The sequence below is a fragment of the Aulonocara stuartgranti genome (assembly GCF_965226115.1).
Source record: "Aulonocara stuartgranti genome assembly, chromosome: 15".
NCBI classification, from domain to species: domain Eukaryota; kingdom Metazoa; phylum Chordata; class Actinopteri; order Cichliformes; family Cichlidae; genus Aulonocara; species Aulonocara stuartgranti.
In genome coordinates this window covers 587,522-615,000 of record NC_138951.1, presented here as the reverse complement: position 1 = coordinate 615,000, position 27,479 = coordinate 587,522, and the positions used below count along the sequence as shown (strand labels likewise).

The window sequence follows — 27,479 nt, the reverse complement described above, 5'->3', positions numbered from 1 at the left end:
AAAATCACAAAAACAAATTTCAAAATCACAAAGTCAGTTAGTGCCACACACAGTGCAACACCACTGAAATACACACCACATATGGCTCCCTACACACACACAGACACACACACTCAGAAAAATTATGGTTCTTAAATGGTTCTTCAGATGTCTTCATGGTTCTTTAAAGAACCATCATACGTCAAAGAACCTTTTTATTTTGTGGATGGTTCTTCAGCTATTACAAATGGTTCTTTAAAGAACAAAAGGTTCTTCATCCTTAGCTATCTAAGTTTGATGGTGTAAATGGCATAAATATTTACTCACTATAACGAGGCTGTGAATTATACTGTGTGTTTTCTTTGTGTGCATGTGTGTGCGAAGGGAGAGGGCGGGATACCTGGCAATTACCCTTTAAGAGAAGATGGTAGGAAACTGAATATTCAAATAAAAGTTAGAAATATTTGCTTAAAAATATACTGGTGGCAGGGGTGGGGGGGAAAGCCTAAAGACCCTAACCCCCCCCCCCCCACACACACACACACACACCTAACCCCGCAAACCCATTATGAATATGGTGAGTTAACAAACAGTAGACACAATACACACATTCAAATACTGTACTTTAGTTTTAATTTTAATAAAGCATTACTATTTTCTACTCCAAGGCATTACTTTTGAGATTATTATATATTTTTGAAAATATAGCATAATGATAATACTAGTTATTGTAAACTTTACAAACCACCCAGCAGTATGTAAAGTCAAATTATAAAATACAAGTAAATAACAATTGCAGAACAGAATGTCAGTGTAATGAACACACACTTCGTTTTGACAAAGCACAGCTTAGGTAAATGATCTGAGTAGTTGTTCATCACTGAGCAATTTGTTAATATGTGTTTCGAGCCAAATAAATGACAGGGAGAGAGAGAGTGACGTCAGAATACGTCATACTATAACCTCCCGGGAGCTGACGGAGGGGGTCAGTCGTTGGGATGCGCATGCGCAGACAGAGTGCGCGAGCAGCGGGCCTTGACTTTCGGGGGAAAAAACTCACGGACTATTAAAAAAATATATATATTACTGTTTAAAACACTAATGTGACATGTATTAGTAGTGATGTTGTGCTGAGGGTTAAAATGCCTTTTTGTAACTACAGAATGACAATAAACCATTAATATATGTCTTTGCTGTGCTCGTGTTTATTTTGCCCTACTCAAATTCAATTTATGATGCATTTTATTTTGAAAGATTTAAAATGTTTTTTTTAAAGAACCACTCAAAAAAGGTCCTTCAAATGGTTCTTTAAAAGAACCATTTGAAGGACCTTTTTAAAAATGGTTCTTTAAAGAACCATTTTTAAAAACGTTCTTTGAAAAACCATTAAAGGTGCCCCAAAGAACCATTTCTTGATGGTTGTTTGGGGCACCTTTAAAGGTTCTTCAATGAACCACTGAAAGAAATGGTTCTTCAAAGAACCATTGTTTGAAAGGTTCTTTGTGGCACCAAAAAAGGTTCTTCTATGGCATCAGTCTAAAGAACCACTTTTGGTTCCAGTTGGCACCTTTTTTTTCTGAGTGCAGTGCAACACCACTGAAATACACACCACATATGGCTCCCTACACACACACAGACACACACACAGCTGCTGGATCATCAGCCGTGGAAATCCAGCCTGTGCGGCCACAGATAAACCGTGGGTGACTCAGCGCACCGTTCAGACCAGCAGGACCTGCAGGAGCAGCAGGAGCTGCGCTTGCAGTTGTGCCCCGGCAGATCCTAAAACGACTAATCTGAGAGAATGCTCTTAATCCGATTTGGACTTTCTGCCACGGCTGCAGCAGATTTCAGGATTGGAACTATTACCTGGCCCATTGCACCATTTAAGAAATGTTATTGTGACACAGATAAACAAATTGACTGGTTACGGGGAACGTAAAGAGGTCAAGAGTAGGCAGGGACATTTGTAGGAAGGGGTGAGAGGACAGGAAGTGAGAACCGGCCGATAAGAGCCGTGAGAAATTCCCCAAGAAGTTTAAAACTGATTCAGAATGAACGATGTCAGCTGTGGAAAAAATCCCTCTGTTGGTCTTGAATCTTTTATTACACGAGCAATTTTTTATCATCCCGGAGTGATATAACTGGCAGGATACAGTAGTGTGTTATGAAAGGAGGCAGATGGACAAAGAGGAGGGCAACAGGAGAGAGGAGGCGACAACAGGTGTGTGTCAGGACGCTCACATTAAACACAGCATCACAAAAACATCATGTAAAAACTCGCTTTCTCATCATAATCACATTCGGGTTTTTAGTGAAGTTGTATTGTGATGGTTTCTTTTCATTGTCCAGTAAGCAGTGCTCTCTATAATGGTTATTCTGGGCACAGTGTTAATGTCTAATCAGTGAAGTTATTATCGGGTACCTCAAACATGTGAGCGCAGGGCTGTGTAACTTCATGCAGAACTGTCAGGTTTACTGGCGCCGGCATTTAAAACTCTTCATACATGTTTGGTTTATAATCAAAAAAGGCTTTCATGAAGGTGAGATTGTATTTCTGTTGTTTTAGTGTATTTTTTAGTATTTCTGTCAATTTTTATTATTACTAGCAAAGCCCTACATGCTGCTTTGGTGTTAGGCCAGGATCTATATGCAGGTAAACTGGCCAGAAAAACACTGATTGTGATTACATAATACATTTGTTAGATACCATATTGTCACCAATATAAATATGCAAAATGAAGAATATGTTAAAATTAAAATCAGATTTAATATTCATACTGTCGCTGTTATCCTCATATTGTTCTCATCATATTTTCCAGACTTTAAGCATTTTTGTAGCTGGTTATTTGATCATCAGACACTCAGATTACAAATTTGCATCGACTGTTACAATATGTTGTGTAACGAATGTAGCACGCACACACTCAACTTCAACAAACGTCCACATTTGTAAAGTCACCGATTAGACGATTATCGGATTTATATCAAATATTTACGTCTGTCACATGGATGTGAGCGCTCACGGTGCCCTAACCAAGGTTTATGTAAGGTTTCATCAGGATTGATGGAAAACACAAACATGCACACACCCATGTGCTACAATCATTATAGTCTTAGTTTTATCATAAATACTAATAACACAAGTGCTCTTAATGCACATTTAAGATAATCCAGCGCTGTATGCAATAATACAGTGATGAAGACGACCCCACCTCCTGTAATTTACACCTATGGCTGTACTGTGATGATGTCACATATCAAGAGCTTGAGGAGGGAGTGGGTGGGGGTGTGACGCCACTCCTCCACGCTGCACCCACAGGGTAAGGGTTTGAAGGGTTCGATCCTGTGAGGAACGGCGTGATGACACGCCACTCCAGATTTGGTTTTATCTTTGAAATTCTCTTTGTCTTAATTTCTGCTTCCTCACATCTGCTGGAAGAATCAGAACTCCTGCTGCTGGAAAACAACACGATGTTATCTCTCGTTGCTTCTGTTCTTTAGGAAACCTTATCGAATGCAGACTGCAGAGCACACCGATCGAGGAGGTGCAGTTCTCTCTCTACAACAGTCTCACTGAAATTCTCCCAAATATTAAGTGGGGAAACGTTGCACCCCTCACATCCATTACTGGTTTCTTTCCCACCATCAGATCAGCTGAGCTTATCATTGCTACTGTTTCCATCAGTGGCTCAAGCAGCTTTCTTTTAATTGGAAATAGATTTGTACCTGGGGCTAAACGCTCACGTGGGTGACATCTCTTCAGCAATCACTCTCTGCGTCGCTTATGTCCTTCACAGTGGGGGAAAAAAAAATCACACCCCTGATCAAGGTGCATTAAAAGCCTGGAAAGAATATTACGCCAGTGCAGAGCAGAGCGTAGTGCACATACATCGGCTGAGGCTGGGGCCGGGATTGGATGTGTGGGAGACGGAGGGAAACCTGGACGCTCCCATGACATTCCCCAAACCTGTACAGGTTATTTAGTTTGATGCGACCCCAAAATGAAAGAATGTGCCTCAAACATTCATTGAAAACATCGAATGTGTGAATCCACAAAGAATATTGGAGAAAAATGAAAGGTTTTCACACAAAAGGGACATTACGCCCTTAATGATGCGCTCAGTTCTGCAGTATTAATTCCCCACTGGCTCTGGCTGTGCAGCTGAAATTCTGCAGAGTGTTATGCAGCTGACATTGTGTCATCATTGATCTGGTCGCTGTTAAGCTGCGTTGACACCTGTGCGAATCCATTGGACATGGACCCAGGGAAAGCAATCTAGCACGGCCACACAAGCTCCTTCCTTTATCCAAGTGAGGAAACAGAAAAAAGAAGTGTTGAACTGCAAAATAGCTGTACGTGTAGCAGCGCGGGGGCAACAGATAACACGTAAACCTGCTGTTTTACAAAACAGACCCCCATTAATATGCATATATATGAATAAACAGCAAGAAATCTTAATGAATATTTACAGAGAGGCTCTAAAAAGCCTGTAAACGCTTTAATCGGTTCAATCTTTAGCGTAGGCAGCAGAAATCCTAAAAGCAGTTTCAGATGATTACAGGCAGGATGCTCGTAACGCACTGGCAGCAGATCCTTTTTTCTTTTTTGCTTCTTTACAAAAATAAAAGAAATTGCAAATGAAATCGTGACATGCTTTGGCAATAAAACGAGTTATAGATTTAACCTGTTTCAGATCTAAAGTAACATGGAGTCAGGTTTAGAAATGGGATTACTTTCACGCATGATCTTTAAACACCAATACACTGAGACGGGGGGGGGTCATTCCACCTATTAGTTCAGTGGCACTGATATACCTCTAAAACAGTTAAAACAGCGCCTCTGTCCTGTAGCCATCTGTCCTCAAACATCCCCCTCGTGTGCACACATTTATCTGGGAATGGCACATTAACCACCCATTTTCTTCCTGTCTCTGCGAGGATCGTCTTTACTGATAATGGCCAAAGATTATGCACATTCATTACCATTATCATTAGAATCATCATTATCACGCGCTTTCAGCGGATTTTCTGGAGGTTTTTCTGTAGCACGGTTTGAAAGTGAAAAACAGCTTCTTAATATTAATGTTTTATTCAGTCAGATCAAACTAACCTGCTGGTGCTGTTTTCTCTTTTTTTTTAAAACACAAAAAAACAGGAAAAATTGTTTATTGATTTCTTCTCCATCTCAGTCATCTGTGTTGATTTGACCACTTCTGCATTGTTAGCTGTGTTAGGTTAAAATCACGTCAGCCCAAAAGCTGCTGAGTGACTAAGTGCTTTCTCCACACGATCTGGGACTCTCTCTCTCTCTGGTTAATTAAGTAGTAATCAGGTGTGGTGTCTTTACTGCTGATGATAACTGTGCTACCTTTAGAGCCGTGGGGACACAAACTGGGTAATGGAAAAGATTGCTTCAGGTGAAGGAGGATTATTCACAGGATTACCTCTTAAGTCAAAATCAAAACCACAGAGCCAAAGAGAGACAAAGTAGAAAGGAAAAGGCAGATGTAGGAGGTGAATCCTGACGGTGGTTGCCTTAAACAACAATATTCCCCCAGGATTAATGCACAATGCATGGGACACACAACAAGTCCTTTTCTAATTAACTATTGTCTCCTTTAAATAATCCAGGAAGTCTAACAACACAATCTCTCTACACAGGTAGACTCGCATAAATAAAGTCACATTCGAGCGCTTGCTTACCTGGATGTGTGAAGATGTTTCTCACAGTCTTTGCCTTCTGTGGCTACTGCAGAGTTTGGGTGGCTCAGCTCGTATCCTTAGGCTCGGGGTTTCAACAACTGAGTGCATGCCTCCTCTGAGGCTTCTTATAATGGCACACCCCTTCCCTCCTGGCTCAGCCCTCCAGTTCCCCCTCACCTCCCTCCCTTCTCCTGTATATCACCACTCGCATCACCGTAGAGAGCTAGAGAAAGGGGTGGATTCCCCCATTCAGTTACGCACAAACCCCCAGCCATACACACAAACGGTTGGCCCGCGCTGACGCAGGAGGTATTGCCTACGACACCAATTTCATCTTCATCGAGCCAACTGATGAGGCTCTAAAAATATGCATCATCATAAGATTTATCCAGAAGCTCCATATCTAAGGTGTCCATAAAGCCCACGGCCTCGACACCAGCTTCCTGCCGAGGTCAGGGAGACGACGGCACTTTGGATGATTTTTTGACTATGACTTAGAAAAGCAGCGTCACGGATGGAGGGAGAAGGTCACAGGTCGATAAAGTTGTTTAAGCTGGAAAAGAGTAACATAACAAGCCTTTTGTTGGTGGCAGTGGGGCCTTGAACAGTATATTATTTTATGGAACAATGACCAGGGTAAGGCAGTCGACAGGCAGAGCGTGCAGCCAATCAGGGCCTAGAGACAGGTATGAGTCATGGCAGATATTTGGGGCTGGAGCAGGGGGTTGAAGGTTTGTCCCACGGTGCTGAGAGCTTTCTTTTTTCTCTTTTAATTTATGTCGTGTGTTTTGATAAGGTGATAATGATGTCGACAGAAAGAAGAACAATGACATAAAAAGACTGAAACTGGGAAAATTCAATATTGTGGCTGATCTGAAGCAGACGATGTGGCCAGAGGTGACTGGCTGTACTAAAATTGTCCATGGAGCTCCACTGGGTGGGTGTGGTGTGACAGGTTTAAGTTACTCTCCCATTAAACTGACCCACACACTGTAATTTGAAAAAAGAAAATGGTGGTTTGAAGTAAATATTAACTTCCAAGAAGAAGAAGATGGTTCCAGTGGGAATTCTAATAATGTGATGCTGTGCATGAAATGCTGATAATGTTTACCATGTAATGGTTTAACATAAAGACATTTAGCTGTGGCAAATTACAATGACATTTGTTTTGCAAATGTTTGCCTAGCAAACCAATTTTGATCTGATCCTGGTGTCGGATAGAAAGTTACTGAATCATGTCTGAGTCCCTGCCTTCAAAGAGAGTGACAGGAAACTGTGCGCCAAGAAGATGTAATAATAACAATAATCGCTAATCGCTATGCTAGCTATAGACAAGATAGGATGGATATATTCTCAGGATCAATACTGTGGTTCACACAGGACCGCTCCTAGACTCACGTTTCCATTTGCAGTAATGTGTAGGTGTTCTTGGTTCTCCTCTCCCATCCATGGGCAGATGTATAGGCACGGGAAGCACCAGCAAGACCCCAGGAGGTGGGAGGAGCTGGGGCAGAGGTGGGTTACAAAGTGGCTTGCAGATGTGCACAGACTGTGTGCAGGCTAAATCAACTGAAATAATATGAGATATATGTATATCCTGTGTGAGGCATCACTTTGTGAGTTTGTGTTTACTCCGTAATGAAAGTCATCTTGTTGAATGCACTTAGGCCAGAGGGGCCGATATGGCAGCCTCGCTTCTGTCTGCCCCAGGGCAGCTGTGGCTGCAACTGTAGCTGCCTCCACCAGTGTGTGAATGTGAGAGTGAATGAATAGTGGCATTGTAAAGCGCTTTGAGGGTCTCAAAAAGCGCTGTATAAATGCAATCCGTTATTATTATTATTACTTAGGTTCAGGCTCAACGTCGGTCTTTAGCAAAGAGTAAATAATGGGACGTTCCACTCTCACAGCAGTGATCACCTGGCCATGATGAATGTGCAAAGCATATTTTGTGATAATCCATCAAATTGCTGTTGAGATATTTCACCAACTCTGACTTTTGATGGACAGAGGAGGGGCCACCAAAGTCAGGTAGGTTAATCCATCCTGTAACTGTTAGTGCTTCATTCTGGTTATATGTTATGTTTTCTACTGGTAAGACAAATTCCCAGGGCTGTTTTAAATAGTGGGGCCAAATGTTAGAGTTCAGTAGCAGCTAGGGCTGGGCCATATTATACCGTTCACGGTAATACCGGTATAATGTTAGGCAACGATAGGAAAATGAAATATCGCGATAGAATGGGAGTAAAACGCGCATGCGCAGTGCCTTTGTTTTCATACGCACATGGCCGATTGTTGAGTGAAACAGATGATCCAGAATTGGTTTGTAAAAATGGTGCAACTTCCGTGATGTGGAACTGGTTTGGTGTTTGTCCGTCAGATACACAACAAAGCACATTTTTTTGCAGAACATGCAAGCGGCCGTTGTTATTGTCGTATTTGTCGGACTAAGATGCTCTTAAATCTGGGAGTAATCTGGGTCCTAAACTCCGTATGCTTCAGGTCAAACAACACTGCAGCATCACTTAGAGTTAAAAACTGTCTAAATTCTTTCATCTTTAATAAAACGATCAGCATTGCTGCTTTACCAGGTGTAACTATAAAGTTTAACTTCCAGGCATCCATGAAAACAAAAGTTATTACATTTAACGGAGTTAGAAGTTAGCAGGAAGCTAGCGGAAGTTAGCTCGCTAGTTTCGCTAGTTACCTAAGCATGATATAGCATGTTCTGACGGAGAGATTTCTGAAAAAAATCAAACGTACAGCTCTGCTATCACTTCCAACATAAATGAAGACAGGAAACTAAACAGCAGTGACGTTTGTAGGGTTACTGAAGTTGGGCTAGCTGGTAGATAATGATGTGCTACGTGATCGCTAGCGACACAGCTATGTTAGCATAACATAAACAGTGAAGCTGGAGGACGAACACTAACACTTTTCCACTTATAAAAGTTAACGTGAAGGTTCTTCATGGTTAGAGACAAATGCAATCGCATGGCAGGATGCTGTAAACGGACCAAACTTCAGTCAGGAGAACAACTGAGATAATCCATCCACAATACGAGGTCAGTCATTAATATACTGCAGCAACATGGGAATAGAGCAGCTGCCAGAGAATTCAACATTAATGAATCAATGGTACAGAAGTGGAGGAAGCAAGAAGAATGAGTTTAATAAAGTTTGATTTATCTGACTGCTTTGTTTCGCTTAATGTGCCTTATAATCCCGTGCACCTTATGGTCCGAAAAATGCGTACTGCACACTGCAGTTTAATGCTGCAAAGCACCTCTTTTTAACTTCAGTGGATATTATACATGGTTATGCTCAGGATATGTCAGCCCATTTCTAGTGGAAATGCCTTTTGGTTAAACTTTCAGCAAGGAATTTGCATTTGCACTGTTACATTTTTATAAAGCTTTAATGTACATAAAAACCAGCTTCTTGTTTAAGTGAAAATAAATGGAAGGTTGTCTTTTTGCGCTAGTAATGTTGTGGAGTTGTATTTTGTCTCGCATCAATTATATCGTCGGTTATATCGTTATCGCAAATTTTCAAATATATATCGTGATAAATATTTTTGGCCATATCGCCCTGCTCTAGTAGCAGCTGATTATGAACACAATAATTTTGTCTATAAATACATTTCATTGAAGAAAATGACTTTTTTCTTCTTTTTCTGAAGTTCAACACCTGAACTTCCTTTCACGTTGAGCTGCTCTTAGCCTCAGCTTCCTTTGAAAATGTGAAGGCTGACTCTGAACCTGTGTGAGGTCTGATAGTGATGGATGAATTGGGTCTATAGACAGAGCCCTGGGTTAGACTGAGATAAGGAGCCTGGAAGAGCAAGCAGCCTTTTGCAGGGTCTGTCTGTCATTGATATCGTTGTGATCCACCAGCTGTTCAGCGCACATAAACGCCTCCTGTGGTGGCCAAGAAGCAGCGATTACCTTGATGACAAAGAAGGCCAAGCTTGGCACCACATCACATTAAAACCTTAGAAGTCTTTTCTATGTATTGATTTTGATTTGGAAATTTGAAGCCAGTAAAATGAAGCGATATAGGATTTCATCTTACGCGGTGTGTTTGTCCTCTCATGTACACTGCTGTGCTTTTTGAAGCTCTTTTTTTATTCACATTGTCTACAAAATAAATTATTAATTTGTACATACTATTATTTCCTCAGATGATGTGATGTATGCAGTATTTCTGATTTGGAGTAGAGCCAAGTCAGCTCCAGTACTGAAAGAAACCAATTTTATCACTTATTAAACAACAAGGATTAGGAACATAAATAACCCTCCTTAGAAATTGGTTATTGGTGTGGAAACAGCCATAGCTTAGCATTGAAGCTATATACAGTACAGTATAATACAGTATATGGGAGTGATTAGTGCAATAACAGTTGGTTGTTTTATGATGAGTTACAATGAGATATTGATTGATTGATGTCCACATGCACTCATCATGGGCATGAATGTGGTGATAATTTGGGGCTTTTAATGTTTTCTTTGCACTGTTCTTTTTCCACAATGATTGTACAGCATCTTTAATTACTTTTTACTGTTGACCCCCCCACACAGAGTCGAGGGCTCACCATCCACCGGAAACTGCTGGAAAAACTAACATCAAGTTTTACACCACCAGGGAATGAGCTGGCCATGAAGAAGCCACTGCTCCAGAACTGACACCTTCAAGCTTGACTGACATTTACAGCTGCCCACACGAACAAGACAAAGACCTTCCTGAGAAAAGCTTTATAGTCACACAAGCAAATATTAATCAATTTGGCCACAATGACAATAAGTATGAGTCGAGGCTTTCGAACATAAGAACACGCTACCAACTGTCAGGCATGGAGGTGGTAGCATCATGCTCTGCAGCTGGTTTGCTGTCAGTGGTGCTGGTACACTGCACAGGATGGTTGGAATAATGAAGAAGGAGCACAATCTCCGAAATCTTCACCTCAAGTCACCAGCTAGACAACTGAAGACACAGTTGTTCCTACAGGACAGCGATCGCAAACACACATCAAAACTGGATATGGCCTGGATAAAGCAGGCATAAACGAAGCTTCTGGAATGGTTTTCCTTAAGCCCTGACCTCAAACCTACTGATGTTTGTGGATTATAGTGAGCTCTGTGCCAGGAAACCACGTCCAATAATTCTTCTATTCCCGAAGGTTGTCGTTCGCAGCCAAAATAAATACACTTTGTTTTTTTAAAATAACAAAACATCATCATCACCTCCCAACCCGAGCTTATAAATGTTCACATAAAATGCATTTGTTTTCATTAGGACAAACATTCACTTTCAATTCCTGCACAAGAGCACGTTCAGATGACTTCTTCGAACACCGAGGGAAATATTCGGTGTTAAAAAGGGCAGATGGCGTTAATAACTCCCAAAAGACTCTCACAGACAGAACCAAGGCCACCACAGGCCAAAGTCACTAAAAGCACAAAGAAAATGTGGCGTGAGCATACTTCATGAAGCACTGAGAAACATTTCACCCACCAGGGTGAAAGGTCAAAGTCTACAAATACACACTTTTGGAGCCAGCCTCAGGTGGCCGTTAGAGGACCTGCAGTTTTTGGCTGTACCACGCTTCACGTGTCTGAACCAAAATACTTTGACCTACAGCAATTTGAGGAAAAAGAAATGACCTCGTTGTCACCCCAGTACAAATAATGGTCTCCACCTGGACACCCCTGTCAAAAATGTCTGGCTTCGTCACTGATAGCTGTGGCCAGAGCTGACCGATGTATGGCTCGTTCATCTCAAGTCAAGCTCCTCCTTCCTTTTTCATCTCATCCAGCGGAGGTGTTTTACCGTCCTCCTTTGCAATGAAACTCAATGATGTGAAACCAAAGGAGGGGGGAACTCTGGGGTGGTTTATGGCAACTCGAGGTTTTCACCTGTCAAGGCACAACTGATTGTTATTAACAGCAGGCCGGAAAATGAATTTTTGCCTGGAAAAGAATTGCATTTCCACCCCAAAAGCCATCGTAATTTTGTGCGGAAGAAGAATTACATCTCAGCTCAGGAAAAATGTGCAGTGTCAACCACCAAATCCTCAGAAAACTTTTATTTCGGGGCGTAAGCATTCACGAGGACATATTTCATTTGTTTGTCTGTATTTATCTCATTGCATAACTCCATCCAGATCACTTTGTTTCAGTCCTGCACAGCTACAAAAGGAGTATTTGAAACCAAGCAAGTGTTCTTTCCTCACGGCCACTATATGCAATCAGCCCAGTGCCAGTAGAAAGACATTTGCTTTACGCAATAAAGACATGAGGATGATGGCAGACGTTTCAATGAAAGGCTGGCTTACGGAGGAGGGAAACCATTATTTGTCAGAGTGACGGCTGTGAAATTGAGTACGGGAAGCTGAGAAGATGTTTACCGATGTTTACTCTTCATGTGGGGAAGCTCGGGATAGACCTCGGGATTAAATTCAAGGGTTTTGACCTCAATCAAGGAAATAATTACTCTTGCCCCTCTGGTTGGTGGACTGCTTAATTAGCAAGCAAACCCCCCACAGAAATTCCATTAGAGTGAAAGCAGAGGTGATTAAAACTATAATTCTTATTAGACTCATTAGTACCTTTTTGGGGATGCCTGGCATTATTGAATGTGCTGGGAAATTGAATTCATGATGCTTTGTGTGGATTCAGCACGCCCTGTACGGTGTCTTCATCCAGCTATGTAACAAAACAAGTCATATGACAATAGAATAAAGGGCAGAAGTGAAGTGTGACTCACTCCAACTTGCTCAAGTCATGAAGAGTATTCATGATTGGCATCACTGATAAAAGCTATGGATCGCATACACATGCACTTCTGAGCTGCTCTTTTCTTTCACTGTGTGCTTCATTGCAGTGAATCACTATGCTTCCTATTATATTCTCCCCAAAGAACAAAATGCACACACACACCTGCTGTTATCTGTCATCACCACAGTTGCCATGCCTCCGCCAAAAACAGTCGATACTGATGTAGCACCCACTCACTCTACAAGAGTGTATAGGTGTGTGTTTTGTTCACAGGCTCTTTTGTGATTAAATGGAACTGCAGCAAAAAGGGAAGTTTGGTACTTTTGGGGCACTTTTGTTGTTTTTTGGGCAAATTAAATAGGTTGATTACAAAACTGTCCTAATAGACTATTCAGATTCCTCTCTTTAGTAATGTATTCTCAGCACTTCCATCACGTTTGTATTTTTTTAACAAAATGCCTTTCGGTACTGAAAAGCAAGGACTGACAAATAGGTGCAAAACACTTCCGGTCAGGCTTTACTTTTCATTCTCTCTCTGAGCAATTAAAAGCACTAAGAGGGAAAAGGTTTCTGTCATAGTAAATGCAGATGCAAGCTGGCAACGTATCAAAACGTAGAAGGGAAAAACAGCAGAAACCCAAAATAGTCCCAGAGAGAGCCAAAGTACCGGATGGCACATCTAGGAAAACGCAGTCATTGTGATGGAAACCTACGAAACAGTAGACACTGGAAACAGGAGGGCAAAGGAACACAGCTGAAACTAATCAGTACAATAAATGAGACAGGAAGTTAAGCTCAAAGCGAGACACCTGCGGTGTACAAAGAAGCAACGACTTACTCAAGCTTAAAATCAGTTTTCTGTCTCACAAAAGTGACTCTTGTTTTAACTGGTGACATCGCAATGGGAACTTGGAGATCCTAAACACAGCTAGCTTAATCAGAATTCTGTAATTTATGTAAGTGCGTTGCAGATTCTCTGCTGGGGGAATTTTTTTAAAAGTGCAAGTTGTTAAGGTTTGTCTTACTAAAACCAATGAATTAAGCACAACTGGTACATGACATGGTCACAGGAATATGCTTGTATTGACTTGGTGATGCAGAAAATGCGTAAATGCTGTTATCCTCTAATCTGCTGCAAAGTCTCCTTCACATTGCTACTAAACACAAAGAGTACCTGTTCAGGGCAGGGGTCGGCAACAAGCGGCTCTTTAGTCCTCATAGTGCGGCTCCGTGTGGTTTGGGAAGATAACTTAGAAGTATTTAGCTGAAGTGTAATTTGATTATGTATGTTCTTTTTTTTTTAACTTGTACTTCTAAATTGGAAGATTATTGTGATAGGGCCTAAATAAATATAAAAATAAAATTATATTCTATTATTTTTTTCATCGCTCAAAATAAGCGTCACACTCGCGGAAGCCGGTGCACCTCTGCCTCATTTATCGAGACTTTCAACCCCAGGTAGGCCAGTTATGGATCTTCGGATCCACATTATGTCAGCAGCTCCACCGTGAACTGTGTTAAAAACAAACACGCTCACGCCTCACAGACGACAGCTTACAGTCCTGTAACGATGAAGTGACTTCGTACAGCCCCGACCTGCAGACGCTGTGCGCAGAGGTTCAGGAGCAGAAGTCCCATTGTAAACATATCACGGCAGACCCGACGATGTTTGCATGAACACGCTTTTCAGCTTCTCTTTATTGACCACTTTTCACACACGGTTGCTGTGCGCACACAGCCGACTGTAGCTTTGCAGCTCACAGCCCAACACATACCAACAACAGCAGAGAGAGCACAGACGTTAAGGCGGCGAGGCGTGATTGCGGGTGCCGCTCAGGTGCGTCCGCCTCCCCTGCAGCGGCGCTGCAGACCACGCCCCGCCACACCCATTAACCAGGTAAAATACATATTTAGGCAGAATTTTGCAAATATCTATTTTTCTTTTTTTTTTTTAGCAGCATAGAGCTTTTTTCCAATTATTTTTTTTAAAAGTCAGGTCAAGGCTCCAAAAGCCCAAAGGCGATATGAGGGGGGCGGCTCACAGCAGGTTTTGTTTGCTGGGTCATTTTAGTTCAGCTTTCCTTTTGCTATATTTCTTTAAGAGATCAAAATGTGTTAATTACATAAATAAAATGTAATTTTCTCTGTAGCACTTCATGGATTTCATAAGAAACACACCTTAGTTGTTCACACAAAGCATAAAGGTTAAAAACAATATATACAGTGTTATCTTCATTTTAGATGTCAAAAAGTATCCCAGTGTTTTCTTTTGCGTGGAAACTGGCTCCAAATGGCTCTTTGGGTGCTAAAGGTTGCAGACCCCTGGCTCAGGGGATGTTAAACTGGTGGGCCATAGACCAGTAAACCTACATAATAAATGTATAAAATTATAGTTTTTGTTAATTTACTATAGATGTACTAATAGCAAACAAACAGCAACTTTCCTGTCATTTAACTGTTTATCTGTTATTTAATTCATAGGTGTAGTATGAATGGCAATGAGTGGGCAGTCTTTATCAACAGCAACTTGTAAAAATACAGTTAAAACTTCCAAATCTGCTTCACATTTTCTAAGGCTGTGGAATGGGCCAGATTGGAGTCTTCACTGGGCTCATTCTGGCCCCCAGGCCTTATGTATGACACCCCTGGTTTAAGAACTTAAGTTTCAGGGCTCTAAATAACCTGAAAACGCCGACAGCATTCACTGTTAGCATAGCACATCCATGTTAGCAGTGTATAAATGGATGGTTTAGCATATATTAGCACAGGTATCAATAAAGGACTACCGTATTGACCACTTTTACTAACCTCAGGCAGACGGACAGGCGCTCTGCAGGTGGGATTGAGCGCCTGTAATTGGTGTCTAGGCGGGCGATTCTGGGACCGACGCGGGAAAGCAGGTCCTCAAACTGGCCGGGTGACAGACGATGATATCGCTGGAATCTGCCGTCATCCAGGCGCAGCTCCTGGAGCAAATGGTGAAACTCACCAAACTGCTCACGCGCCTGGAGGACTTGATGGACCCAGGTACGGCGAGGACGTCTTTTACGCTGCTGCTCTGCTCTCCACAGTAAATAGAGAAGGGAGACTCTCTCTTCAAGCGCTAGCTCGACAGCTGCCATCTTGCAAAGATGGAAACTCCCACATTTCCGGTTCACGTGCGTCAAAATATCATATTTTGACGCGCGATGGATTTTTCTTGGACACGCGTTGAGACGCGAATGTGCACGCGTCAAATTAGGGGCGTTTGGGGCGTTTTATTCGCGTCCATCGCGTTCGGTGTGAACGTTTTCAACCATAAACAGAAGCCATGAGAGCACACTCAGCGATAACAAAATGTGCAGAAATTAAAATATTTGTTTTACTGCTCTGTGTAATAAATCCCAGGATGAATGGTTTTCAGCAGCATTAAGCTGCTCTCGTATTTGCACATTTCTTTCTATTCTTTGTAGATTTTTAATCACCATTTTATCATCACCATCTGAGAAAAAGTCAGGCTCTGATAATATTAAAATAATATAAACATACAGTCACAAGTCATACAGTTGTGACTTTATAACTGCTGATTTCTAATCAATAGCATAACCTGGTCTAGGGTGGGCTGGGCTCGCAGCACGAACTACCATAAGAAACAAACCAGGTTTGTATTACAGGAAACCCGGGCTTAACCTTTGGGACATATGCAGGGCCTCATTCCAGGAAGCAGGTTTAGTGAAGTTAGCTCATCCTGGAAGGAGGGAAACTCTGGGTTTTCTGGTTCAGAAAGAGCTCCAGTCAGTTACCAAACAGTTACCAGGGTAACAGACTCTGTAAGCCTGACCTGGAATGCTGAATGGTTTTCTTCAGTAAACTTTGAGGTTTGTCTGACTCCTTCCTTCCTGTTGCACCAGAAGCAGCTGACTGACTGCTGGCTTCATTTCTTCACTCATGAAGTTCCTCTGAAAGCTCAGAGGGAATTCATTTTACCTCTACTCAATCATTTACTAATCAGACTCAGAGCATAGACATTAATAACATCTGATTTATTATTCACTCAGAATAAATCGATATCTTTCTTATTCTGTGACTCTGTGGGCAGCAGCTGTCAGAACGTCATTCTTTTGCACAGGAAACGTTTAGTGTATGTTAGCGATTGCTGTTTAAATAAAACATACCTGCATAAAGCTTTAGACAACACCCTGTGTGATGATGACTTATGCCATGTTGTAATCGGTCACATAACCTCTGTCACACTTGGGATTTTGGAGTTCATGTGAATCTTTGAGGCTGAAACGATTTTCAGACTAAAACAGCATTTCATTTATTTTAAAGTTGCTTCTGAAATGCAGCCGCAGACCGTCTCGACATTCTCAAAGATTGAGATTCAGTCATTAAACGATGCCCAACAACATTTTGAAATGGTGCATTTGTCCATTTGTGAGTTCTGTGCATGCGACTTTGCCACACTGATACTGATAAGTTCTACCCACACTGACTTTGTTTGCTGTTTACAGATTTTGTTGGATCAAACACAAAGAACACCAGAACCGTATTTAAATGAGCTATTTGTAACTGCTAACCGAATTTTTTTGCGTTTACACAGACAAATTCTTTTGTTGTTCGTTCAAATAAAAGCTCCATCTGGGCCTTCGTTTTCATTATTTACCAAAATAATGGTGTCCGTCTTTGACGTAACAAATTCCCTGTCTGAACTCCAACGTGGGCGGGGCTCGGACAATTCGAATCACATTACACGTCTCGGACTTGGCGCTCAACCAATCACAACGCGGTACTGAGGTTTCTTAGCCAATGACGATGCGTGTATAGGCAGAGCGGGATGTTCCGAAACTTAGACACGGAAGTTTGTGACGTTTTCGTCTGCGTTTCCTGTGTGTGTCATAAACAACAACAAAGAAACTCGTATTTGTTGAACATGGTTTCGTGTAAAGTGCCTCCAGTTGAATAAACGGAGGATTCAAGGCGTTCCGTCGCTCATAAAAGAAGCTGAAGTGTTCCGGGTAAGTCGGAAATCAAAGTAGGAAGAGCTTCGTGTTTCGATGCCCTTTTAAACCACAGACTGCGCCATGTTAAACGCGCCGTCGGTTACCACCTTCATACGGTCAGTCGGAAGCGTTATTGTCTGTAATATACGGTTCATGATTGTTCTTCAGTTAAGCTTTATTTTAAGATTTATTATGTTGACTCGTTACGAACCTGAACGTCAACTTGAGGTTAGTATTTTCTCCTGTCATAAGCTACGATATGGATAAATGTAACGCTTGCTTACTATATTAAAGCGCTGTTTACGGTGTGTATATATATTAATTGTATAACATTAATCTGTGTTTGTCAGGAGACACAGCAGCTTCCGGGAGAGATGGAGGAGCTCTACACCTTAGAGAGGGAGGTGGGACGAGGCAGTTACGGCGTGGTGTTTGAGGGCCGTATGGCCAAAACTGGACAGAAGGTGGCTATTAAGCGGCTGCCCTGCAGCAACCCAGAGTGTATTGAACTCTACTTGCAAGAGCTGTGGGCCATGAGAACCACAGCCAGGAACCACGTCAATGTCATTGCACTGCACAGCTGCCTCCTGCAGACGGGGTCCAGGAGCCTGAAGACCTTAAAACCAGGGAAACTGCCCCTGCGTCTGGTTGAGAGCGTGCTCAAAGGAAGTGTGGTCACAGCAAAGCAAAGTCAGGAAAGGACCAATCCTCAGTCTAACACCAGGAGGACAAACTCTGGCTTCAGACTGCAGGACAGGACTAACACTGTGCAGGCCAGAGCTCATCTCCATAACAAGGATGAATCAAATGCATCTGATTCCACAACCCCTCAAAGGCCTCAGAGCAGAGTCAGGAAGAGACCGGCCCCGAGGGAGGAAGAGCAGACTGCGCCGCTGCGCTGCTTGGCCCTGTGGCTCGTGATGGAGTACTGTGATGGAGGAGACTTGAATCAGTACCTGCTCTCCAGGCCCCCAGATGCTCAGCGTAACCACAGCGTGGTGCAACAGCTGTGCAGCGCCGTGGCCTTCCTACATAGCCTGGGAATCACCCACCGGGACCTGAAACCTGACAATGTGCTGGTGTGTGTGACACCAAAAGGCCCCGTCGTCAAGGTGGGCAGATGTGACGGTGTTTATCTCAGATCAAGTGGCGTCAAGCTTTGTTTGAAAAGTCACACTGTTCAAATTTGAAGGCACATTAGTGCTTAATAGTTCTGCTCTCTGAGGGGGTGTTTGCTTTTCACAGCAGCAGTCTGCTTGAGACGCAATTAACATAAGAAAGTAAAATATGAAGAAAACAATTGGAAACAAAATTGCTCTACTGATCTCTTTATAGCTAAGCAATGAACACATTATATACAAAGCAGAGGGAAAATATTTATGGCACAGCAGTGCAGCCAGGAAGTGAGATTCTACTGAAAGTCAAATCACAGATCAAGTGTTCGTGTAAATCCATGTAAACCCAAACAAGCCAGATTATCTGGTGACTTTTTATCTTTATATGTGGAACAAATGAAACTCTAAATTAAGATGCAGCTACAGGTTGCTTTCATTGTTTGTTGATCTGCCACTTACATCTCTACAGAACATCAGAAAGTCATGAAGCATGTCCAGCCAAAAGTGATGTCCTCACATGTAAAGAGCACTCTACCAACATTGACTCATCATTCTGTAATGATCAGACCTTACGTATCTTTGTAAATCATCTTAGATGCGTGGATGAGTCTTGATGAAACTTTGGCCACTGTGACTGCCAACATCTCTTTGGTGCTTACAAATATTTTTACTCATCCCACACATTGTTCGATCAAGCACCAAATAAAAGTGTCACTGTATAGAATACAAAGTCAGATTAGAGTAGCGTGTCACGATATAATATAAATCAGGGGTCCCCAATCCCAGTCCACGAGGGCCGGTGTCCCTGCAGGTTTTAGATCTCACCCTGGGTCAACACACCTGAATCACATGATTAGTTCATTACCAGGCGTCTGGAGAACTTCAAGATGGTTATTTATCCATTTAAATCAGCTGTGATGGATCAAGGACACACATCTAAAACCTGCAGGGACACCGGCCCTCGTGGACTGGGATTAGGGACCCTGATATAAATGATCATAGCATATGTATGTTTCCCATCTTCCCAATGGTTGATTAATTTTCTACCAGTTGGCTAGTAGGAAAAAAAACTTTGTGTGCCAGCTTTTCTTTCCTTTTCTTTTTTGTTCTAAGCCAGATATTAAAAGTAAAGGACAGCGCTTTTTACTGTCCTTCTAAAACCAGGGGTAGGCAACTCCAGGCCTCGAGGGCCGGTGTCCTGCAGGTTTTAGATGTTTCCTTGATCCATCACAGCTGATTTAAAGGGCTAAACGACTCCTCAGCATTTCTGAAGTTCTCCAGAGGCCTGGTAATGAACTAATCATTTGATTCAGGTGTGTTAACCCAGGGTGAGATCTAAAGCCTGCAGGACACTGGCCCTCGAGGCCTGGAGTTGCCTACCCCTGTTCTAAAACTATTGGTGGCACATTGATGAGACTAAGCCCAAGCTGTAAGCTAACCGAAGGCGTGCTGGTTTTTCTTTTTCTTCTTTAACCCCGAGGTGGCAGATTTTGGTCTGAGCAAAATGAGTGAGGGCTCCGTGGATGGCGGCCTGACCAGACAGCACTTCTCCTCCACCTGTGGTTCGGACTTCTACATGGCTCCAGAGGTGTGGGGCGGGCTGACCTACACGGCCCAGGCAGACATATTCTCTCTGGGCGTGATGTTTTGGGCGGTCCTGGAGAGAATCACCTTTCTGGAAGAAGGGACGACTCAGGAACAACTGGGTAAGCGTCTCGCTGAGAGAAGACGTCACCATAAGCCTCTGCCTCACTATTTGGCGCACTCGCAGGAAGGTGGGAAAGGTTGAGTGTGCGGTCAGCCTGGTGATGATGCATCGCGCTGAATCCAGTTTGCCTTAATTAAGTGGCACATATTAAAAATGTCAGCTGCTATACATCATTCATTTATCAAGCATGGATGGTACGATCATAGATCTAAATAGCAAAAAGATGAATGATGATTTATGCAATGCTGATGTGGATTATAGTACCTTGTATTTTAATACAAGCTGACATTATGTAATTCAGCCTTCCATCTTATTAAGAATTTGAGAAATCTGCGTGTTCGTCCATTCTCTCATCTTTGCTCCAGACCTGAGAAAGTTTTAATGATCGCTGGTTCTCTGCAGTGACTGCTGCCCACTCCACTCAGTAAGAGCCATAATAAGAGGGAGATGCAGCATTCAGAAATAAACTGAGATCTCTGAATCCCACAACAGCAAAGTGGTGACAGTGTAACTTTCAGGAGAAATAAAAGCACTTTTAAAAACGATATTTTGTGGAAAGGTTAGCAAACTTTGATTTGACTTTGACTGCATGATTCGTAAAAAATGTACAAACTTCAGACTCCAGCTTTCTTTCTGCCAGCTCCTCCTAATAATAGCATATAAAACGATATCAAATATAAGTCATATATTTGGATGTGTGACGCGTAACTTAACACAGCGGTCCCCAACCCCCGGCCCACGGACCGGTTTGGTAGCGGGCCGCGAGAGTTGAGGCTCGGGTGTGAAATTGATGGTTTTCAGGGTTTTTATCATTAACTCTGTTTCCCTGGGTCTTTCCCGTGTCGTAGTTGTGCGTCTTATTTTGAAAGAAATGTTTATGCGTTACCATAGCGACAAGAGAGCATTAAGGGGCGGAGAGGAGGACGTTACTCTCGATGTTGTTGGCGCATTTCAGGAGGACGCTGCTAATAAATTCAATTCAATCTTTATTGGCAGACTTCATGTCCATAAAAACAAGACAAGAAACACACACACAACTCCCCCCCACCCCCCACAACACAAGGTATAAACCGCTAAATATATATATGTATATAAATAAGTATATAAAGCATTTGTAAAAATATAAAACCATAATATACATAAAACACAATTACTTAAAATAAATCAATAAATACACAAACACTTTAACCAGTGCTTTCTCAGACTGGATGAGTAACGGGAACCACTCACTGTCGGATCTGTAAGTGCTAAAATTATACTGTTACTCGAACCATCCAGTCGTTCTCTAAAATTGAACATTAGCTTCCTTAAAAGTGCTTTAAAAGTCCAAACACCCACAGCTACAAACATCTGGCTGGCACTACCACTTCTAGGTATCCTGCAAAGGATTCTCATCGCATCATTATATGCAACATGCAGCTTCTGCATGCTACATTGTTTGTAGGATGACCACAAGGGGGCAGTATATAGCGTGTGCAATACGCTTTAAACAAAGCCACTTTAACTGGAAGTGAACAAAAGCTGAATTTGCCTGCACATAGAGCTTACACCGCTGTCTGTATATGTCATCATCATCATTCATTTGCTCAGTAATAAAGTGACCGAGGTATTTCACCTTTTTATGAACTTCAAGAGTTTTTGGGACAGTTTAAACAAAGGGAAATTTAGCTGTTTATCCTGCTTGGTTCTACATATCAAAACAGCACTTTTAGCAGCATTGTACTCAATGTCATATTGCACACCATATTCAGTACAGACATTAAGAAGATCCTGTAACCCAGCACTGCTTGGACTAAAAACAACCAGGTCATCTGCATACATGAGATGATTTATCAGTGCTTTACTTAATATACACCCAGTGTTACAGGCTCTCAGCTGTATGGACAGATCATCAACATATAGATTAAATAAAATTGGAGACAAAATCCCACCCTGTCTGACACCAAAGGGGGCAGAAATACTGCTTCCCCATTTAACCTGCATGTTCTGATGAGCGTACCAGTAAGAGAGAATCCTCACCATGTATTGAGGAACTCCCCGTCTCTTCAGTTTATCAAAAAGTTTTCTGTGGTTCACTCGATCAAAAGCCTTAGAGGCATCAATGAAACACGAGGACAGATGAATTTTTAGCCCTATACGACCTGACTATTTCCTTGAGTGCATATATGCACATGTCAGTGCCGCGCTTTGGTTTGAAGCCAAACTGATTATCCAGAGAAGAGATGAACACACTAACTCTGTCAAACACAATCTCTGATCTGAGAGGTTTTGTGGTCAGCAGCAGCTCAGTCGGTGGTTCCAAGTTTTACACGAATGAGTCCTCAGTCTGTTGCTACAGCTTTAAAGACGATTGCCTATATTTTCCTAAGTGGCAGATGAGTTGGTATTTGTGTATGACAACATAATTTGTCCTTCTCGTACGTCAGCATTGTCATCAAACTCTGATGCCGTGGCATTGGAAGTATAACGTCTCCAAAGTTGTTGGCAGTTCGATTCGAGCAGAGGAGGGCACCGAGCCATGCGCTGGAGCTCCGCAGTGAGATTTTAATTTCTTTTCTTGATGTCTCGTCAGAAACCCGCGTGGCCATCGGATGGTGCAGCGTCTCGACGTACAATAACACAGAGCGCTGTTCTGCTCTGCTCTCAGAGAGTAATGAAATGGCTGCAACACCGACGTCTCATTTTGTTCGCACAAACCCGATTCTGCTCAGAGGAGACCGAGCAGCGGGGCGATGTGAAGCATCATCCCCCAGTTTAGTGCCCGAGAACTTCCCTGAGTCGTTGATGTTTATGCTGAAAGAAGATGCTTACAATTGGAGAGTCGTGTGAGTGAATCATTTTTCCCTTTAATAAAAAAAGTAGAGTTTAGCAGCTCAGCTATCACAAAGAGAAAACCGAGAGATTCAACTGAAGGTGTTTCAAAGGTAGAAATAACGCTCCATTATTTAACTTTAGCGTGTCTGAGGATGTGCACGCCCACATGCTTACACAACGATCCAGGGGAGCGGAGAGGAGCCAATCACAGAAAAGCCAGACTCAGCCTCCTGTGCTTTAGGCCTGGAAAGCCTTCATGGCGTTTTGCTCAGTCAGGTTAGGCAATGATTTGCTGGGCTCTGACTCGGGCCAGCGTTACTCAGACTTCAGTGTTGACCTCAGGCTTTTATGAACAATGTGTCACCTTAGGGTCCTCTGTGATTTTGGTCACACTACCTCAAAAACCTGGTGTTGAGCTAAAGTACCAACCGATGCTTTTCAAATGACTTTTTAAAATTTTTGCAGCACATGTGTTTCAGTGATGCGGCTTTATTAGTTTCCCTCCATTAATCTCATTTTTCTGTTAGTTAATGTAGTTGTCTTATGTCTAATGATGACGAATGACCAGTTCAAGTGAGTTCACAGTTTTATCTTATGGTTTCTTGATTACACTTATCAAAATCTTCTGGTGCAAAAGGAAGAAAAGAAGCTCAAATATTTCAACTTTGATTCTGAAGATCAGAGGCAGGAAGTTCTTTCTGCTCATGGGTTAGGATCATGTTCAGCCTACAGAAGCAAGCACATACACTTGTATGTAATGACACCTGTGGACAGGTCGGGCTGAAATATACTGAACACCTTTCAAAGTGTTGACATCATGTAGTGACCAAATCACAGTCTGTGAACACATTTAAACATGAAAACACTCGTTTCACCATCCGTGTGTCTAAATCTTTTTTAATGTAAACAGTTATTGTTAAAGTGAGGTGCAGGAAGTGTTTGCATCCAAGGAAACTGACGTGTGACAGGATTACTGTCCGTGGAGTCAGAGCTAGAACCTTTACGGGTTTCCGTCATCTTGGGGTCATGTTAGCTAAACCTTGGCGTAGGGCCCGGTGCCTGAACGTCATCTCATCTTTGCTAATAATGATCCGACTCTTACGCCGTAGCACTCTAAGCCAGACTGATTACACTTGATGCTGTGTCACAGGGCCAATCAGAGCCCTCAGTTCATCATGTGATGCTTGATGGATTGTTCCTGTGAAGGAGTAATGCTGGCCCTGAGCTCTTATTGAATCTCCATTTTCTTTGTAAAGGACCCATACATAAGAAATGTCACACAAGCTTTTTATCACATGCATACTAACAGTCTGCCACATGCAGACACATAGAAGGGAAATAGTTTTACTGAGCCATCCACAAATAGTCTCCACAAAGAGAGCAATTTATGAGAGCTAAGAAAATCCCAGCGTCAATTTAATTTAAACACTTTTGTGTTCCACGTTTTTCCTTGTCATTTAATTGTAATTATGTTGTTTCTGATTAGTCCATGAATGACTCATTAATAAAGTGTGTCTCGTCGTGCTCTGAACATCTTGCACACCCTGTTAGTAATTCCTGGTAATATTCCACGCCAGCTTCTCAAAGTCACTGAGGTCTGAGGTGCTCTGCCGTGTCTAACCTACCCGTCTTCCTCCCCGTTTCCCCTTCAGGCGCCTACGTGTGCAAGGGACGCTCAGGCTGGCTGATGCCGCTGGGAGAGGCTCTGTGGGAGAATGCAGAGCTCCAGCTGTGCATCCCGACGAAGTTTAAGAGAGCGCCCCCGCTGCCGCCCCCTCCCGGCCCTGCCACGTGCGCCCTGCTTTCAGAGATGCTCGCCTCAAACCCGGACGCCCGGCCGACGGCTGACCAGCTGGGGGCCAGGGTGCGCTCCGCTCTGAGAGAGGACTCCCACTGACACAGAGTACACTTGAAAGACTGTAATGGGCTGAACGACAGTAAGGAGCCCAGACTGCAGTTCGTCCTGTTTGTTTAAAGGTTTTTTAATTCCACATTATTATTATTATTATTATTATTATTATTATTAATTTAGCCTAGGTATGGCTCTACTGAGCTATAAGGACATAAAAGTAGTAGGCTTAAATCTGTAGCGTGGGTCGGACTACATAATGCTGTGTGTGCTGAAATAACTCTGTGATACTATTTTTGTGTCTAAGCTGTAATGTTTCAGTTTATGCTGTTATATATTTTCACAAAGGTGTGTGTGGACATGATTTTAATACTCAGTTTCACTCAAACGTTCTCACCTCAAATCTTCAGAACAAAATGTCTATTTATTCTTCTGTTTTAGTGAAATATAACCTTTGTATACGTCAGTTTACTTACTCTCAGAGGCACTTAGCGTCTTTTTTCCTGCCTGTGTGCATTCAAACATTAATATTTGAGTTTGTCATTTGTAAATATTTCTTCTTCATTTCACGTGTTTGCTTTGAGTTAGTGACGCCGTCAGCTGTTTACAGGATTTTCAAACTTGTGTCATATCTGCTGCACAGCACAAGGCTCGCTGTGACGGACGGTCGCTAACGTCTCCTCCTGAACAGGAAATTAAAGCCAGGCATGTGGATTGTTGCTGATCATATCCACGCAGTGTTCACTCTGTTTATTAGTGATCATCAGTCTCAGTCACATGCGTGGATGAATGGAGATCGATTATAACATCAACTGTGTCCTAAATTTCTTGTTAATCTCATGTAATTTAAATAAAGATGGATTTATAACCTCTTTAATCAGTGGTAACGGGAATTTTTATTCATGTAAAATTCATGCTTGCAGTGTAGTTAAAGTCAAACATTGACCTGTGGAATAAATGAACTCTTTGCTCAATAAGGCTGTTACACCGAGCGCACGGAGACTCGGACATTAGAGGGAAGTAGTATGGGCTCAAAATGTGGTCATAAATATTTTGTACTTGTAAATCAGCTTTGTATCTGTGAAAAGATTTGTGTGTGGACTTAGCCCCAAAAAACCCCTGCAAGTTACAAGTACGAATTTTGGCCCTATTTTTCTTCCTTTCATCTGATTGGTCAATGTCATGTCAATCACAAATGTAACAATCCAATCAGAGAACAGATGGGTTTGGCCGTCGGAAGGCCGCTTTTTTTGAACTGCAGGTCTTTGAAGGAAATAAATGCCCTTTTACATGCCAACCCAGCGTTTTCCTTCATCACCACAAAGGAAAACAGTCTGTGGTCGTCCGAGTTTGGTGATTTTTGTGTCACAGGTCTACGTGTTTAATATAGGGACTACCACAGCCTTTTCAACAGTGCTGCGGAACGCAGGGTGGGGGCGGGCAGTGTTTTGTAAATGACAGTCTTCATTACAAAGCTTTCTTCGTTATGAATTAGCATACATGTTTTTACATTTGAAGAACTAGCAAAAAAACCAAACTCTTGTAGAGGACATAAAGTCAGAGATAGAAACGACAAGGAGCAGGTGCATCTAGTACAGGTAGAGCTGCTGCAAAAACCCACAGAGCCCAGCAGCCAGCGCAACAAATTCTGGATCCTTTGCTTTTAGTTAGCAGTTAGCATTAGCAGCACATCCTGCTCTGATGTGAAAGGACTTATGCTGCGCACTGTGACTCACAGCAATGGTCCCAGGTCAGCCCTGACTTTGTGTTAAACTAATCCTAAAGTAATAACGGTATTTCTAACCACTGATATACCACAACTTTTTCCTTTCAACAGCTACTGAAAGTTAGGGGACCTAGCTGCTATTGGATATTTATATAGAGATCCTCCAGCTTCAAACTGTATTACCCTTCAAGGACCTGCAGTTCAAAAAAAAGCGCCCCTCCGACAGCCAAACCCATCTCTGCTCTCTGATTGGATTGTTACATTTGTGATTGACATGACATTGGCCAATCAGATGAAAGGAAGAAAAATAGGGTCAAAATTCGTACTTGTAACTTGCAGGGGTTTTTTTGACACACAAGTCCACACACAAATCTTTTTTACGCACGCACAAATTCTTTTTACACATACGAAACTGATTTACAAGTACAAAATATTTATGACCACGTTTTGAGCCCATAAAGTAGCGATTTAAGCTAGTGAGGTGACGGTCAGCGCCTGCGCTCAGCGAGGTTGTCTGTGACAGAGGCCAGTACATCACAAACACGACCTTTGAATGCTTGTCCACAGAGGTTGTAGAGGACGGATCGCTCCGGCTCATCACCACAGAACCTGTGCAGGTGGAACATTAAATGTCTTCTGCACGAATCCCCAAAACAGAATCACAAACACCGGCTACGTTATCAAGTAAACCCAGCCACTGAGTAAACCTGTGCAACTGCTTGCCAACGCATATCTAATCAGCCAATCACGTGGCAGCAATTCAATAAATTCAGGAATGTAGACGTCATTAAGCAAACCTGCAGAAGTTCTGTTTGAACCACGGCGTG

General features: G+C 42.4%; 2 protein-coding genes across 6 annotated transcripts in view; one reads left to right on the top strand and one right to left on the bottom strand.

Moving 5' to 3' along the window:
- Window positions 1-16,635, bottom strand: part of pnocb (prepronociceptin b) — a 36,440-nt gene extending 19,805 nt beyond the window's left edge. The window contains exon 1 of one of the 3 annotated variants that reach the window (XM_082505823.1): window positions 16,613-16,635. The gene's annotated coding sequence lies outside the window, so the exon portion shown is untranslated. Of the gene's footprint in view, window positions 1-5,685; window positions 5,816-15,266; window positions 15,611-16,612 lie in introns of those variants that run through there. The other 2 variants (XM_082505822.1, XM_082505821.1) reach the window with 2 other exon arrangements.
- A 486-nt stretch (window positions 16,636-17,121) lies between these two features.
- LOC309688824 (serine/threonine-protein kinase pdik1l-B) lies at window positions 17,122-25,803 on the top strand. Of its 3 annotated transcripts, none has more exons than XM_082504813.1 (4): window positions 17,122-17,455; window positions 17,791-18,552; window positions 20,036-20,261; window positions 24,730-25,803. In XM_082504813.1, the coding sequence occupies exons 2-4, from the start codon at window positions 17,815-17,817 to the stop codon at window positions 24,972-24,974; spliced, it is 1,209 nt and encodes a 402-aa protein (XP_082360939.1). In that variant the 5' UTR covers window positions 17,122-17,455; window positions 17,791-17,814; the 3' UTR covers window positions 24,975-25,803. The 3 variants fall into 3 exon arrangements, with proteins under 3 accessions (XP_082360939.1, XP_082360940.1, XP_082360938.1); XM_082504814.1 differs by lacking the exon at window positions 17,122-17,455 and adding an exon at window positions 17,472-17,556; XM_082504812.1 differs by lacking the exon at window positions 17,122-17,455 and adding an exon at window positions 17,563-17,668.
- Window positions 25,804-27,479: the final 1,676 nt, after the last annotated feature.